At 38.1% G+C, this 16,935-nt stretch overlaps 1 protein-coding gene across 2 annotated transcripts in view; it reads right to left on the reverse strand.

The window, feature by feature from the left end:
• Nucleotides 1–4,186: 4,186 nt before the first annotated feature.
• Nucleotides 4,187–16,935, reverse strand: part of PIK3C3 (phosphatidylinositol 3-kinase catalytic subunit type 3) — a 69,582-nt gene continuing 56,833 nt past the window's right edge. For both annotated transcript variants that reach the window (XM_068666584.1, XM_068666585.1), the window contains 2 exons: nt 8,002–8,127; nt 4,187–4,983 (listed from right to left, as the gene is read on the reverse strand). In XM_068666584.1, the coding sequence (XP_068522685.1) occupies nt 4,969–4,983; nt 8,002–8,127 (141 nt within the window). In that variant the 3' untranslated portion in view covers nt 4,187–4,968. The remainder of the gene's footprint in view (nt 4,984–8,001; nt 8,128–16,935) is intronic.

Genomic DNA, 16,935 nt, shown 5'->3' on the forward strand with positions numbered 1-16,935 from the left:
ATACACTTGAAATGTGCTGTATAGTCGGGTTGATGATGCCTTCTGGGTTAATAACAAGGAGTCATCCTTGGCCTGCCTGGTCAAGTGGTACAGCCTGCCTCAAGCCTACATGTTTTCATAATTACTGTTATCCAGGGAGAACAACAAGATCAACACCTGGAGTAGAGTTGAATAACAATGATCAACACTTGGAGTAGAGCCTGCCATTACTACATGGCTCATATAACTATGAGCCTTTTATCTCTAGTGCAGTATAGCCTTCAACAAATCCATTGATCAGTGGAGATCAAACTGTCACTTGGCAAGTGAATCACCAGCTGCAAAATAGGAAATTCAGTACGTGTATTCCTCTCAGACGCCATCCTGCAAGTCTTAAATTCATGTGGTCTGCAGCAGCCACATCCTCAAGGTTATGCAGGGCTTCGCACAGACTCCTAGTCCAAAGGGGTTGTTGAAGTGTACCATTCAGACACTGCTCAAACAACCCTGAAACACCTTTTACGTAGCTATCTGTAGAACAGACTGTTAATTCTCTCATCCTGTAGATCAATTTCAATCACCATATGAGAATCGTGGCCCAGTTTCACTGCTGAAGCTCAAGATGACAACACTACAGAATTCCTAAGCCCAGGGACACCAGAAGGTTCAAACACCAGAGTGCACATTGGTTGTTGCTGCTTGCTATTTTTTAGCACTGGACTGAAGCTTGCATTTTGAGTCAGAGAGTATTTTCCTTCACATGCTCAATGCCTGTGTGCAGCAGGACAACGGCTATATTGATGGACCATAGGACAGACGATTCTGACCGCCCAGCTGGCTGGCCGGTATGGTATTGCAGTCAAGTGCAATGACTGCCATGCTGTCTACAATCTGTGTTAGGGTGCTAATAATTTTCTTTCACAAGGGTCTCAACATCACTCCCTTTGTGTATGCCTGGCCCTGCCTAGCACTCACAGCCTTGTGACATGACACAGATAAGTCCACCTGCACACCCATATCTTGGAGTAGAACAATTTGATGAACAGCATTCTCCTAGCTGTGAGGACTCCTGCACCTCAAGCAACTTGCAAACATACACTTTCTCTTCACCTTTTCCAATCAATAGACCTCCATCAACCATTCTCCCCTTTCCTTTGGACATATGTGAAAAAAACCTAGAATCATCAATCTTCTTTATACATCACAAATGTTTCTCACCTTGCAGGTTCCCATAAACTTTTATTCTGAATTGCACTTCCAGTTCTCTTTGCAGCAGGTCACATAGCACAAATAGCTTAACTGACACCCTGAACCAAAACTCTTCCACTGCTTAATGGACTGGAAATGAATTCACCAACATGCATCAAAGCATAACCACGACGGACCTTCCCAAAACATGATTGTAAAATTTAAAAAATGGTATTACTCAGTGCTGTGAATATAAACTCCTAGTAAATAGCCAAGTATCTTCATTACAAGACAGAGAAGGACAAGGTGGTTTACTGGTGGAAGGGGATGGGGAGCAGGATGTGGCCCTCACAATCCATGAGGAAATTTTTGGTGACCTGTTACGGCACTTGGACATACACAAGTCGATGGGGCCGGATGGGATCCACCTAAGGATACTGAGAGAACTGGCAGAGGAGCTGGCCAAGCCACTTTCCATTATTTATCAGCAGTCCTGGCTATCGGGGGAGGTCCCAGTTGACGGGCGGCTAGCAAACGTGATGCCCATTTACAAGAAGGGTTGGAGGGTAGACCCGGGGAACTACAGGCCTGTCAGTCTGACCTCACTGCCAGGGAAGCTCATGGAGCAGATTTATCTTGAGTGCCATCACACAGCACATACAGGACAACCAGGTGATCAAGTCCAGTCTGCATGGGCTTATGGAAGCCCAGTCCTGCTTGATTAATCTGATCTCCTTCTATGACAAAGTGACGCGCTTGGTGGATGAGGGAAAGGCTGTGGATGTGGTCTACCTTGACTTCAGTAAGGCTTTTGACACCATTTCCCACAGCATTCTCCTCAAGAAACTGGCTGCTCATGGCTTGGACTGGTGTATGCTTCGTTGGGTTAAAAACTGGCTGGATAGCTGGGCCTAAAGAGTCATGGTGAATGGAGTCAAATCCAGCTGAAGGCTGGTCACTAGTGGCATTCCCCAGGGCTTGGTACTGGGGCCAGTCCTCTTTAATACCTTTATCAATGATCTGGATGAGAGGATCGAGTGCACCCTCAGTAAGTTCGCAAAAGACTCCAACCAAGTTAGGTGCGTGTGTTGATCTGCTCGAGGGTAGGAAGGCTCTGCAGGAGGATCTGGATAGGCTGGACCCATGGACTGAGGTCAACTGCATGAAGTTCAACAAGGCCAAGTGCCAGGTCCTGCACCTGGGGCGCAATAACCTCAAGCAGAGCTACAGGCTGGGAGATGAGTGGTTGGAGAGCTGCCAGGTGGAGAAAGAACCTGGGAGTATTGGTTGATAGTCGGCTGAATATGAGCCAGCAGTGTGCTCAGGTGGCCAAGAAGGCCAACAACATCCTGGCTTGTATAAGAAGCAGTGTGGCCAGCAGGGCAAGGGAAGTGATTGTACCCCTGTACTCGGCTCTGGTGAGGCCACACCTTGAGTACTGTGTTCAGTTTTGGGCCCCTCACTACAAGAAGGACACGGAGGTGCCTGAGCGAGTCCAGAGACGGGAAGTAAAGCTGGTGAGGGGTCTGGAGAATAAGTCTTCGGAGCAGCTGAGGGAGCTGGGATTGTTCAGCCTAGAGAAGAAGAGGCTCAGGGGCAACCTTATCGTTCTTTTATTAGTACTTTATAGGTGGCTGTAGCGAGGTGGGGGTTGGTCTATTCTCCCACGTGCCTCGCGACAGGACAAGGGGGAACAGGCTTAAGTTGCACCAGGGGTGTTTTAGGTTGGATGTTAGGAAGAACTTCTTTACTGAGAGGGTTGTTAGGCATTGCAACGGGCTGCCCAGGGAAGTGGTGGAGTCACCATGCCCTGGAAGTCTTTAGAAGATGTTTAGATGTAGAGAGCTTAGCGATATGGTTTAGTGGAGGACTTGTTAGTGTTAGGTCAGAGGTTGGACTCTATGATCCTGAGGTCTCTTCCAACCTAGACAATTCTGTGATTCTGTGAAAGTCTCCTATAACAGAAATGGGATACTGTCCCCAATTTCGGGGTTGATGATTGCTGCAGTGCATGTGAATACTGTAGAGCAAGTTCTCTCAACTGCTAAACATCTCCTTCTGAAGTTTTCTTCAAAAGAACTGGAGGAAAATTTCAATATATTAAGTGCAAAGGACTGGGGATCAAAGTGAAGAGGTAAGATGAATGAAGTGTGGCTACATCACAGAAATCAACAAGTTGTGTGAGCACATAGGATGCCCCTTCAAAACAAATTTTTTAAAGCTTTTTTTTTTTTTGTGCAATATTCCCTAAAAGTAGCTGGAAATCCCAAGCTCTCAGAAATACCTTAGGAAGATATCAAAAAGTTCTGCATGTAGGATGAAACAATGGGAAATACAAGCAGTAGAGAAATCCATATTTCTGACAGATAAAGCAAGACTGAAAAACAAAAACACCCCACAATGATAGTTAGTGCTCTTCCAAAGAGGAGTCAGCTGAAGATTGGAGGTACTGCTGTGCCCCCTCTGCAGCAGTTTTGCCAGCTAACACAGACATTAACTAACAAGGGTAATATAGATCCTACTAAGTAGCACCTTATGTGGAGAAGAGGAGCTGAAACAATGTTGTGTTTAACTAGCTAATTTGGGTAATATGCTGAAATAACTAAGGGCCTATTACAGCCATTACTGGATTTTCCTCCATCAAAGCACTTCTCATGTTTGCAGAAGCAGTAAAGTGCAAGACTTGATTCACAAATACCAGATTCAGATTCAAATCAGTCCTTCTTATGTTCATAATTGGGAGGGCTCTCCTTCTGACAAACAAAAAAAGGACTGTAAGTGCACTCTTTGAAAAGATCCACACACTCATGAAAAGCTAATTACACTGTTGATTATTCAAAACAGATTCATTATGCACTCAACATGTGGCATAGAAGTCATTTTATTAGTGGCCTTATTCCTGAATCAAACAAACACAGTAATGAAAATCCTTGCAGAAAGCCAAGTTATGAACATAATCCTTTAGCATGCCACATCTCAGCAGGTAAGATGAAAAAGACAAAACAGAATACCTCAAGACTGCAACAACAAAGAGTTTATTAGTCATGAATATATAATTGCTGTACAGAAAACATTCAGATTTAAAGTGTGAAATTCTGAACGCCTCACCGTGCATTCTTGTTGCTGAGCCTGTTAGTGATGATTTAATTGACTGCCTACAGATGACTAACTTATCAGCACTTAAAAACATTTTTGTAAGCAGGGAAGAAATGATCATCCTTTCTAAATGATAACATTGCCCAAGGTGGGAAATAAAGGAACACACGAATCATGTTTAAAACTTACTCAAGGATTAGAGTTAGTAGGAGGGGAGAAGAGGAGATTAACATGGTTTCATGTTTTTCTGTACTGAAGAACTGTAGACTCACTGCTGTGCTTTGTACATACACATATTCAGTGTAGCAATGATTTCCATTTTTAAATAAGAAAATATTTTAACAGGTACAAGAATCTACCATCAAATCCAGCCTCTTCCAGTTATCTTTGGCTTGGGAAGATACTCACTTCAACCTTTGAGGCTGACATTTTCCTTAGAAAGAAATGCCATTGTATGTGAGCCTGAAGGACGGTATAAACATTCTCCTTTTTTTTTTTTATTATTAAAAAAAAAACAGGTATTTTTAAACCTTTAAAGAAATGAGACCCAAAAGGTTCTTTGCCTCCCGAGTTCTCAGTTCTCCATGCTACCAAATCTGCAGCTTTTGCCTTCCAAAACTGTTTAGTGAAGTCCATAAGGGCTTGAGAAAGTCTCTTTCTTGAGCATTTGCTGAGGCTTGTTTCCATCACAGGAAGGTGAAGGGCTTATTTTCTCCAATACTACAAGGGAAGAAAAAACAGAACAGAATTTATTTAATCTGGCTTATTCTCAGGGACCAAAAGTTATGTGTAAATTGAACTGGGTTTAAAAACCATTGAACACAATCCTTCAGGAGACCAGACCATTTGGAAACCAACACTGTCTGACACTGGACAAACAGCTTCATCCAATATGCATAGTCCTGGTGGTAGATTTTCCACTTGTTTTATTTTCAGCATGCAAGACAGGCTTCTCCAAAGGGAGAAAAACAGAAGCCTTGCTATGAGTGAAAGGAACCACAGCAGCACTTGGACCACAGCTTCTGAATATCATAAAACCTCTTTACGTTTACACTTTAAATTGAGTTTGCTCCTTAAAGAGCAACTGCCTATTAGTACAACCTCAATTGCAATACTATATTTTAGGTGGGACACCCCTCATCTCTCAAGTTTTCACTCTTCAAAAATCACCAATTAACAATGCAAATGACTTAAGCTGTAAATTTACAAGGAAAAAATGTGAAGTTAGTCACTTCAAATTGAGACTGTTTCCCTTCTTGGCAGAAATAAATAATGCTAGAATGAAAGTGACTCTCCTGGGAGAAGTGGCTAGCCAGTCTTCATTAGTATCAAGTGAAATTACTATGAGCTTTTTCTCATCTTGAGCAGTTGAGCAGTATTATACCACACCATTAACTTGTTCTAAATGTTAAGTTTATTTACTTTTGAGACAAGTTTGTTGATAACCATTAAGAAGGAAACAAATACACAGCACATAAAAGGGCCTGTAAAATATCTAGTATGACAATAAATTACAGATACATTAGAAACTAAGGTTTCATAGCAGAGCTTTGATATGAACCCAATTTATAATATTTTTACAAAAGAACAGGACCAAGATGATGCCAAAATATCTAAGAGTGCTTTACTGAAGAGCTTTCATAGGGAGTGATGCAGAACGCTCACACAATGGTCACTACAATAACCAACCTTATTAAAAAGCTCTTAACTACTGCAGTAGATATCACAGATTCCCTGTAGACCTGTTCTGGAGGCAGCAGGATAATAAATATCTATTGATAAATTTAAAGAAAAACATGCTTAAGAGCATTTCAAATGAAAAATTGTGTGGCTTTAGGTCCAAATCTGCTATTTAAGCAGGTGTTATTATACCCGCATAGTTTTTTGTTGTTGTTGTTGTTTGGTTGTTTTTTTTTGAGACAGTTTTTATTACTATTTAGGGCAAGGTAATTCAATGCAGCATTATACAGGAACAAATTGAAAGCTCCAATTGGCCATTGTGTAAGATGACCGCTTTACTGCAAGTTCAATTATGCATTAATTGTTCATTTGTTCAACGATTTAAGGACTGTGAAGACTTCAGCAGCAAATTCCTCTAACAAAGACAGTCTCAGAAAAAAAGCAATGATTTTGACTAATGAAGTACTAAATATCACTACAAAGTGTCCTACCTCACTTGTAGTATAAAGATAATAGACATTACATTTAACTTTGATGGATTTTTGGTGATTTTTTTTTTTTTTAATACACGAACACATTTCAGAATCTTAATACATGTTAACTGCCAATTCATTTATGACTTAATTTCATGTCCTCCTCACGCTGATACCACCCAATGTTCTTGCAGGGGGAAGCTTGCAACTGTAGCTGTTTACAGAAAATGAATGAAGGCAGTAATCAGAACTCTGAAACAAGAATCCTACATCGCAAGAGGTTAAAAATGCCTTAAGTATTTAAAATAACACATTGTTGTTCACATTTTAATGTGCAATTTCTTGTGATCCCAGGAGAGAAAAAGGACACCTTAAAAGACAGAAGTGTCAGCTCTTCAGCAGCACATAGAGAGAGTTCACAACCTCATGAAAAACAGCTTGTTACTTAAACTACGCTTCCTTGGATCTAAAATTCTTGGGTTCAAATTCTTAGTTATTTTACATATCCTGAACAAATCTGTCTTGCAATTTTAAAAGCAATCTTAAGTGTTGAGGAAAGGTCAAACAAGTATACTTCTGAATGGAGAAAGGAAAGGTCACCTAAATCAAATCCATAAACTTTGACTTACTAATACAGCTTCAGAAATACATTAACAATTATCTGGGACAGACTGCCAGTCACCTAAAACCAATGAAGTAAAAAGATGTCTTAAATAAACTGTCGGTATGTGATCAAAAGCAAGGTCTAGGCACATACTGGAGTCACTTAATTTTAATCTTTTAAAAAGATTACATCTTTGTAATGGTCTTGTTTATTTTGAAAAACCTGAGGTAGATGCTAGACTTTTTCACTTTGTCTTATGAAATTACCATCCTACATCCTATGACCGAAGTAATCAATAAGGAATAACAATTTTCACAATACTTCTGTGTAATTACTCTTTTCTCTCCCACACTGTGCAAAAGATCATCCTTGTTAAACACATATGCAGACAGAAAAGATGTTTTTACTTTTTAACCTGCGCTGTAGTAAAGTTCTTAAAAATAAAAATTTGACTTGCAGGAAAGAATAGATTAGTTGGAAAACCTTCAACAAAACAGATAGCCATAGAAACTGAGAAGTGTTTTTATCAGATTTTGATCAGTTTTGAATGAAATTTTTCAATTCTATTTCTTGTCAGGAGCCTAATACTTACAGCAAATAGCATACTGCCTTAAACGCCTGATAAATACAAACTAGCCAGAGAGCTTTAAGGAAGAAGCATTATAAATTAAAAAATGAAATCTGAATAACAACTTTCAATGTAAGAATTTTTTCCTCCTCTCATGGAACCCCATCCTTCCAATTTGTAGTTCTTACCCCTGGTAAGATGACGAGTTACATTCCAGCTGGCATGTTTGCCAAGAAGTTTATAAGAATTTCCTAGTACCACTGCAAGCTTGCTCTCCAGTCCTGGCAGCAAGAACACTTAACTTGTATGAACTACGACATCATTAACAATGAGCTCATGTCTTGAATTTACCACTCTGGACCTCTCACCTTACTCAGTTTTCAGTAAGACTACCAATTGAGAATCTTTCTCACCTGTGCAAACTTATGTATCTGTTCCACCACAGCTGCAAAAAGGGCATGGACACTTTCATCAATTAGACTCTGCATATAATGGACAGCTTCTTCATCAGACAGGTCCAAACGGAACTTGTCCTGCACCTGGAATGAGTTGGGGAGACAGAAAAGATGACAAATGTGATTTCAATCAGACTTACCCAGTAGCAGACATGATTTAAGCTGTCAAAGTTTAGTAAAGAATCCGTATTTTACTTCATACGTATTTTACAGCAGATTACTGGATGTTAACAATTTTCATTTAAAATGTCTGATTAACTTTTTCATAAAAATGAGTGTTTAAATAAGTGAGAAACCCCTCCCAACCCCCCTCCATGAACAGTCAGTTGGAGACACTGCTACCCCCCTACACTGTTTTTTTTTTTTATTTGACAACATATATTAACTATTACCATTATTGTACCAATAACACATCTTGCTTGGTACTTGCAATTTCCCTAAGAATTAAAGCAGTGTAATTAAGAATAGAATACCAAGATCTATATTCCTCTTTTACAGCCTTGGTAATGCCCTGACCCATGAATATTTACAAAGGTACAGTGGATGCCTTTTAGTGAATTCCAGCTAATTCCATGGCAATTGTTCAGGACTGCTCCAGATGGCAACATCTCATAAGAACCATTACTACAAACATTTCTTTTAAAATTCAGAACTTCCATACATAGAACTGGCAAGAGCTTCAGCAGTTTCAGAAAAAGAAATAACATTTTGCTTTTTGGGAGCTAAGTTAGTTTTGCAGACATGCCTTTTTGCTCAGAACACATAAAAGGTAGATGCATAAGCATTTTGGGTGAGTTCAAGTAATTTGATGCACAGATTCTGTAAAATGCAAAAAAATATCAAGACATCATGATTTTCTAAATTTTATGAGGTGATGTCTGTAAAGCAAGACTTGCAAACAGGAATGGTGAGTGTTCAGATTTTTTCCAGGAAAAACAAATCTCTTGTGTAACAATGCTACCTATGAGAGGTCAATTTGGAAAACCATTTGTGCTGTTTAAGAACTCCTAGCAAGTCCTGATTTCCCTAAATAAAATTAAGGATGCTAAGATCCCAGCATTGTTTTTGCAAAGTAGCACTGGTCACAATATAAAAATCCCTCAGCAAATTTCCAACACTTGCAGAAAACAGTTGCAGCCATCTAATCACTTCCTTTATGTTCATAATGGTAAATTTCAAGGGATGTGAGCTCTTCTAGAGACTGTCGTATCCATCTACTCAGTCTCTTGCATAATGAGCTAGGTAAAATAGTATAGACTTGATGCAAAAATTGTTTGATAATTCCCAGTTTATTTGTGACAATCTCTTTTACAGAGACTCTACAGTGAGAGGGAATGAATCACATCCTAGGTAGGTTGTTTCAATGATTAATTGCCTTGTTTAAAAATTGTGGCTTATTTCCTATCTGAACTTGTCCAATTTCCATCTCAAACAGTTGAGCTCATTAATTTTTTTTTACATTAAAGAGCTGTCTATCACAAATATATTTCACGTAGGCAAATATCAAATGATTTAAGTTGCTTCTTAACCTTATCCTGGCTAAGACTGAAGAAACAGATTATGAGACAGAATAACATCTCTCCTGAATATTTTCCATTCATTTACCTTTACACATTGAAAAAAAAATACCAAATTATTTCAGCAATGTTCTTAATAAAGACATTAGAGAGATAATACCACCTTCTCTTTGCATTCTTTTTCAACATCAAGGATACCACATAGGCAACCGCCCCCTTTATGATAAGAAAAATTCTGAGATATCAGTTAATTATTACTCTGCATCGTTTCCAAAGGCGAGGTATTGCAGGGGAGTGCCCTTCAGTGCCACCATAAAAGCCTAAGTTAGCCTGCCAGGTACAGAAAGACAACACCACTTCACTCAAAATACAGTTGTAACTCTAAACTTACTTCAAACATACTGCTACAAATTGAGTTTTTCTGCAACTTCAAAGTTTCATCAGTATGAAAGCCTAGATGATTAAGCTGAAAAATGTTCAAACTCCCAAGGAAGCAGATCACAGGGAGGAAATTAAAAGGGTATTTCAGGCTAATTTTATACAACTTTCATTTTCATAACAAACATAATAAAAGGTTTGTTATCGCCCACATATGTTAGAAGTTTGACAGTCAATAAAACATGCAGAAGAATCCAACTGAACTTGGACTACTCACATGCCTGCAATTATACACAAGCTCAAATACCTCCCCAAATGAGTCCACAGATTTCTGTCACACCTTTTTAAATGCTTGTAGAAAAAGTGATGCAATGAGATTTTAACAAAATTTCTAACTGCAGTTTAAAAAACAAAAAAAACACTAACACTCTTAAAACTCTAGTAATGGAGCACTTCAACTGTTTCCTAATCCGTTCACAGAACTGCAGTTACTGATGTTAAAATGCTGCTTTACTCTATGGGATTTAGGATTAAACTACTTCCCACCTTCCCCAAGAACAGACTGGCATACATATATATGTGGAAAAAAATTTAGCCACAGCTAGACCCTAAAATCAGATTGCAATTAACAGCAGGATCAAATGCTGCTGAGCACTAGATCTTTGCCTGGAAGTTTTTCAGCACTGCAATTAAAAATGACTGCTGCAACCTAGCTGAGAAGAAACATGGCAAGATGACAAATTACCTCTTGAGCTGTAACAGCAGCAACAAGATTAATATATACTGACTTATGGTTCTTGTAACAAAACCAATAGTAATTGTTATCTGAAATCTCTCAGCTCCAAACTAAACCATATATTGTGAAAGACAGTGGCTTCTCACAGAGGAGGTGAAATTAGCAAGAGATTTCTGCATGGTGGTAGAAGGGAATTTGGGGGTCAAGTTATGATGAGTTATACAATTATCTCATTCTACACATTTAAGAAAAAAAATTTATCATTCTACACGTTTAAAAAAAACGGTCACTAGGAATGCATCAAAAACATCCCACCTGAATTATTTACCTGGAGTTCTTGTTTTGGCATTTGAATTAAATGAGTCTTATTAACTTGCTATTAGCATTAGTCAAAAAGAGGAAAGAAATATACTTGATGAATCTAGCTAAGCTTTTGTTTCCAGAAAGGAAAGTTTTAAACCCCATACTGTATGCACACAATAACTTTAAACACATTCTTTTAAACACGTCTCAACAGTAACCTTGAACATTTAAGGGTGAAAAGGCTGTATAAAGAATGACAGAACCCATGCAAATACTGACATTCAGCCTAAAGGTTTCAAATTGCCCACTATCTATCCACCTGCACAGCGGATAATTTAGTACTAAATACAGGGTAAAATAAAAGAAATGCATAGTATATGAATTTACGTGACTAGGAATTTTACTGTTGTTCAGTTAAATCGACAATCACTTGCTGCAGTCACATGGAAGAAGAGGGAAACTTTGCAAAGTAACAAGCAAAAAAAAAAAAGGAAAAAGTTCTACAATGTAACCAAGAATAAATACTACTTTGCACCATGATCATCCCATGAAAAATCACAGGCTTCTCATCTATGATAAGTTTGCTGGTGAAGCAAACTCAAGTGAAAAGCAGTACGAGAGGAGGAACTGGACACTTAGCAGCCCCTGCACCTTCCCCAAATTAGAGGTCAAGCACAGGTAGCAAACAATATAGTAACAGAAATAGGATGTTTGGTTGGTAGGGTTTGGTAACTGATACTGAAATATCAAGGGTCTTCACACAGCCTGTAACTGCCACTCTCTGCAAAGAATTTTTCAGTATCTGCAGAGACTTCAGATTAAAGCATTACATGAAAGGTCTTCCTTTTCTGTGTAAAGATAAACTCACACACCACTTTTATTATTGTCTAAAACTGCATTTACATATTTTAATCTGGTCACAATTTGCAGCTATATTATTATGCTTTTATATTATTATGCTTTCTAGAACAGTTTAAACAAATGGAAAGGTGTTAACATTTAGTGCACGTGGGGTGGTAACCAAACAGTCATCAGTTCTGAGTACCCTTTTGCTGCAGAAATACCTGTGCTTCACTAGAAAGCATTCTTAATTTCATTAGAAATGGAATTAAAATTAGAATTAATGCTGCCCCACTCTCCCCAAAAAAGAAAATCAAGTAGTCACTTTATCCATGCATAGCAGAAAACCCAGGATCTTATAATGATGCAGCCTGATCAAAGCAAACAAACTAGAATCCCACCAGCTACCTTCTGGAATAACTGAAAGTAGTACCACAGCACAAGCATTGTTACTGGGAAGTAGAACATCATGAGAGATCAGACTACAGCAGGAATTAAACTATTTCATGCAAAATACTGATAATTCCCACCACATAATCCTGCACACCCCAACACCCATTTCAAATATATGAAATTTCAAAGAAAATTAAACGTTAGGTATACTTACATTTCATGTGACAACTCACTAAAAGGGAAATTGCAAAGGTAACTGATATGAAAAGAAGATAATATCAACCAGAATAACAGACAGTTATCTGATGGTAAATTCATACTTCATTTTTGCTTGATGTGTCTTCACAGAAAACTAAAAAGACTCATTTTCAAAACAGTAATGATGTGTTATATGAAGCTCATTTCAGAGAAAACTCCACATCATGTCCACAGATCTATGTACATTATAAAAATCCAGATGACAGCATAGAGGAGACTATACTCAAAAGCCTAACCACCTAAGAGTCGTAGAAGTGTTTAAGATAATGGACAGGCCTCTGTTTTCTTCCAGCAAATAAATCTCCAGGTTTGTCCTTCTCCCTTTTGCTATTTTGCATTTTTGGATGTGTGACAGGCTTGAGATTTAGATACCATACTCAAACTCAGTTCAGAAATACTGCTGGTGTAGTTAACCAATCTATGTTTTACAAACATTTGCAGCTATGATTGACATAATTACTGAGGAAAGTAGCAAAATATTTTGAGTTAATATCACATGGACATATGAAAGCCCTTTCTCCACCCTATTTTTCTCAGACTAATTTCAAGTCAGCCATTCCAAGACTGCTGGCTGTTCTACTCTTACTCTTCCAGCGCCATTAAGCAGCACTGCTGCTGTTTACTGCAACAACTAGCTAAGTAGCTAGTTATTGTGTAGTTTTATCACTTTAATATGGGATTGCTCTTTGCAAAGTCAGCTACTCAAATCAAATAGAAGCTTCAGTGTTCTTTTTGATTGGGTCTTAATATGCATCAACTACTATTAAAGCTCAAATAAAATAGCTGATAGCCAAACAAGTAATGTTTAGTGAGGTTTTCATGATTTTTACTGTTTTCCCGTAAGATTATTCCAACAGTTAGCATTCAGTGTACATGTAGCAGAAATTAGCATTAATTCTTGGCTTAACCCTTACCATGTTTCACCTAGTTCAGCAAAGGTCTTTCCTGCTTTCCTTGCTGCTTGATTACAACACAGTCCAAACAAGTCACTGTACAAACTCTTCAGGTGCTCTATTTGCATGTACAATTTTATTTGAAGGACTATTCTGACAACAGCTTTTGTTTTCCAGGCTTTGATTTGAACAAACTGCACTTTCTAAACAAGCCTGTGCAGACTTCTGTTTTGTTTCTTTTAAACAGAACAAAAAATGGAAGCTAATAAACCCATTAGTGAGGATCTGTAAATTGAGCTTCCAGAAAAATATGGGTTTTAGCTGACGCAATATGCAAAGGTCATACTGTTCCTGTTCAGAATTTCATCATATTGGCCAAATAATTATGACCAAATGAACAGCATGATATAAAGCATCAGGAACCTGGGGTGTTCTTGCTCTCACTTCACTCTGTGAAGTTTATTCCATCCTTTCTGGATTTCAGAATGAGTATACATGCAGAATCAACAGCCTAGAAAGAGAAAAGCTGGGTGTGCAGCTGCAGCATCATTACCCAAATGGACAGAAAGATGAACGTCTGCCTAGGCAAAATGAGTTCAATGTCAATGTGACACTATTACAAAGAATAAACCTCCTCTGAGGAGGAAGTAAATATAAATACAGAAACAGACAGACTGACCAAGCAAAACTGAGTTTATTTCTCCTACAGAGAAATAATACTAAATCTCTTGACATTAATAAACCTCAGAAATGTTTCCTAGCTCCACCTTTCAAAAAACATTGTTATTTTCAGTTAGGTAAACAGGGACAGATATCTACTGCTGTCTAAAAATGCAGATCAGACAACAAATGAGAATCCTTTTCCTCTTCACTGACTTGTGAACTTAACTCTCAATTATCCAGTGACTGACTTCTGGGGAGGAGGGAGAAAGAAGAGAGGGAGTATTACTACAACCTCATAAATTAACTCAGCATTAGAAACAAACTGGCTCAAACTTTCTCTGCACCTTAAGTCACATTGTTTCTCAGTTTCAGCTTTTCTGCCTGTGAACAAGAATTACTGCACTTTGATGTGTTTAATGCAAAAGAATTAAAGGATGCCTGCTTTCTCTTCTTCCCAGTTTCCAGACATTTCTACCACTTGTTTCTCATCAGGTGTAGTGAGACCTAGTTAAAGGTTACATAGATTTGGAAACACAAAGTGTTCTAAGTGGTCCATTCTGTAAGAAAATTCCCCGCTCCACTGAATCATCAGAATTTAACCTTTTCCTGTGTAAATCCAAAGGTGCTATCAAATTTGAACAGGGCTTTCATAAAAAAGTTACCTTCCATCTACAATCCCCTTAAGCTCACCTATAAATGACACACTTGCAGCATCTTTGCAGCACCTTCTTTAATCAATGGGCATCTGAAACACAGTTCAGTCAATTATAACACTGTCCTTTAATGCCTGCCGAGTTCTTTGTGTGCCAATGAATCACTGGTCCCTGATGTTTTCTAATTTAAAGGTCAAACTTGCTATGAAGGACAGACACAAGCCATCTGGCTTTCCTGCAGAAAAATCAGATTTTTTTTTGTTGTTGAGAGACGACAACGCAAAATGCATTTGTTACATTGGAAGAGTGATGGCATAACTCCTCCTTACACAAAACTGCCTGCGTAATTGAATGAAGATTCTAGTTACCACTGTTTAAAATTATAGCATTATTTCAAAAAAGTAACAATTGTCAATTAGCATTGCAGCTGCATGAGAAATACAAAGGCAAGTAACAGTGGCAGAAAAAAGGCGCGGAGGGGATTTGCATTTTATCCTCAGTTATGCACTGACAAGTCAATGTAAACAGATTTCAGCCCAGTCCTTTTCCTGAAAATTGAGATCTGGAAAAGAATAAGCAACGAGTGGAAAAGTTAAAGGCAATTACCTCAGAGGTCAGAGAAAGCAAGAGGCAAACAGGGTAGAACTTTCCACTATTTTCCAATTTAAGTTCATTTTCTAACATTTTTGAGCCAAAGGGGGTTCTCAGAGAAGCCTAAATCAAAGGGAAGCGGTAGGAGATGGTATCCTGACCCATGAGGTGAAGCACACTAGTCCACCAGGTTTCTTTATGAATAGTATGGAGCGGACAAAAGGACATGAAAGGTTAAAAAAAAGACAACTAATTTCAAGCTTTGCTGATCCTTTTTCTTGGTCAAAAATTGACAAATGTTTTCATGTTAAACAAAACATCAAGAATCTGAAGAGGATTTCTATGGTTTTATGGGGTGGAGATAACCTGTATAGTTGACTTTTCTGCTTTGATTTGCAACCCCTTTCCCCCCCCCTCTTCACCATTCTTTTACTGGGAAAAATACTGATTGAAATTGGATTGAGGGAATTAAATCATTAAACCAAAACTTTCTTTCAATTTAAAGGTACTAGATGATCTACCTAGTGATACACACTAGAAGTGGAGAGCTGGTTAGAAAATATTTTCTATACATCAAAGAATAATGGTGAAACTTGAAACCAAGAGCTTTCCTTTTCCCTCCAGCCCAGCCAATACTGACATTCATTTTCAGTTCAGTTTTAGGTGTAAGAAAGCATCATTAAGGTCAGCATTGGTTTAATTTCCAAACACAGATTTTATACAAAGCAAGTAAGAAGGTACTGTCAAACTGTAGTGTGTTCCAAATCCACAACTCCAGCTGTAAGCATCAGAAGTTTCTGGTACATTTAACATTAACGAGAAGAAAATACCCAGTCTTCTCCCCCTGATAAGCAAAATCAGTTTGTGTAGAGCTTGCTCACTTTTGAACAAGAAGAATGTGAAAGTACCTTCAAAGATGATATAAACAGAGAGCCCAACTCTGCTTACTCCATCCTGTGCCATAAACCATGTCAAACAGGTGTAATCTATACTTATTTTACAGAAAGTTGTACATGACAAGCTGCTATTTCACTTTTGCCTTGACTCGATACATATTTCTCCCAAAGACATTTCACAAGCATTGGACAGAAATGACACCCAGACAACATGCTTTTTGATAGAATGTAATTTTATAATCAGCTTAAGATCTTCCAGTTAGCTCCTTGGGCTATAACGTGTTACTGGAAAGTAGATGTTTCTTCAGCAAAAACAGCTTACAACTAAAGATCCTGCCTTCCTTTTTCTTCCTCAGGTTAGTAACATTTTCCTTAGGTGTGCCTTCTCATTCAGATTTCTCTAAAAAGATTCTATCACCATAGCAGAATTAAACTGTTAAAAACAAAGAACAATTTGTATCATCCACAGCCTCAGTAAAGAGGGCATACTCTACATCATAATTTTTCCATTATCTTGGTTTGTTTTCTGATTTGTCTGAACTTAAGGCAAAAGATGGCAGACTTCCAATTACCTTTTCAAACTCATTAGTGTCTTGTTATACATACACATACCACAGGTAACAAAAGAAAGTACAAGAAATGAAGCCATACAAAATGGCTGCAGTGTTCTTTCCTCTACTTGAATTAAAGTAAAAATTAAGCACTCATTCATACTCAAAGAATTAGGCATACTGTTTTCTGTAACTTTCGAAAAGAAGAACACCAAATATT

Source organism: Anas acuta, chromosome Z (genome assembly GCF_963932015.1).
Source record: "Anas acuta chromosome Z, bAnaAcu1.1, whole genome shotgun sequence".
Taxonomy (NCBI): domain Eukaryota; kingdom Metazoa; phylum Chordata; class Aves; order Anseriformes; family Anatidae; genus Anas; species Anas acuta.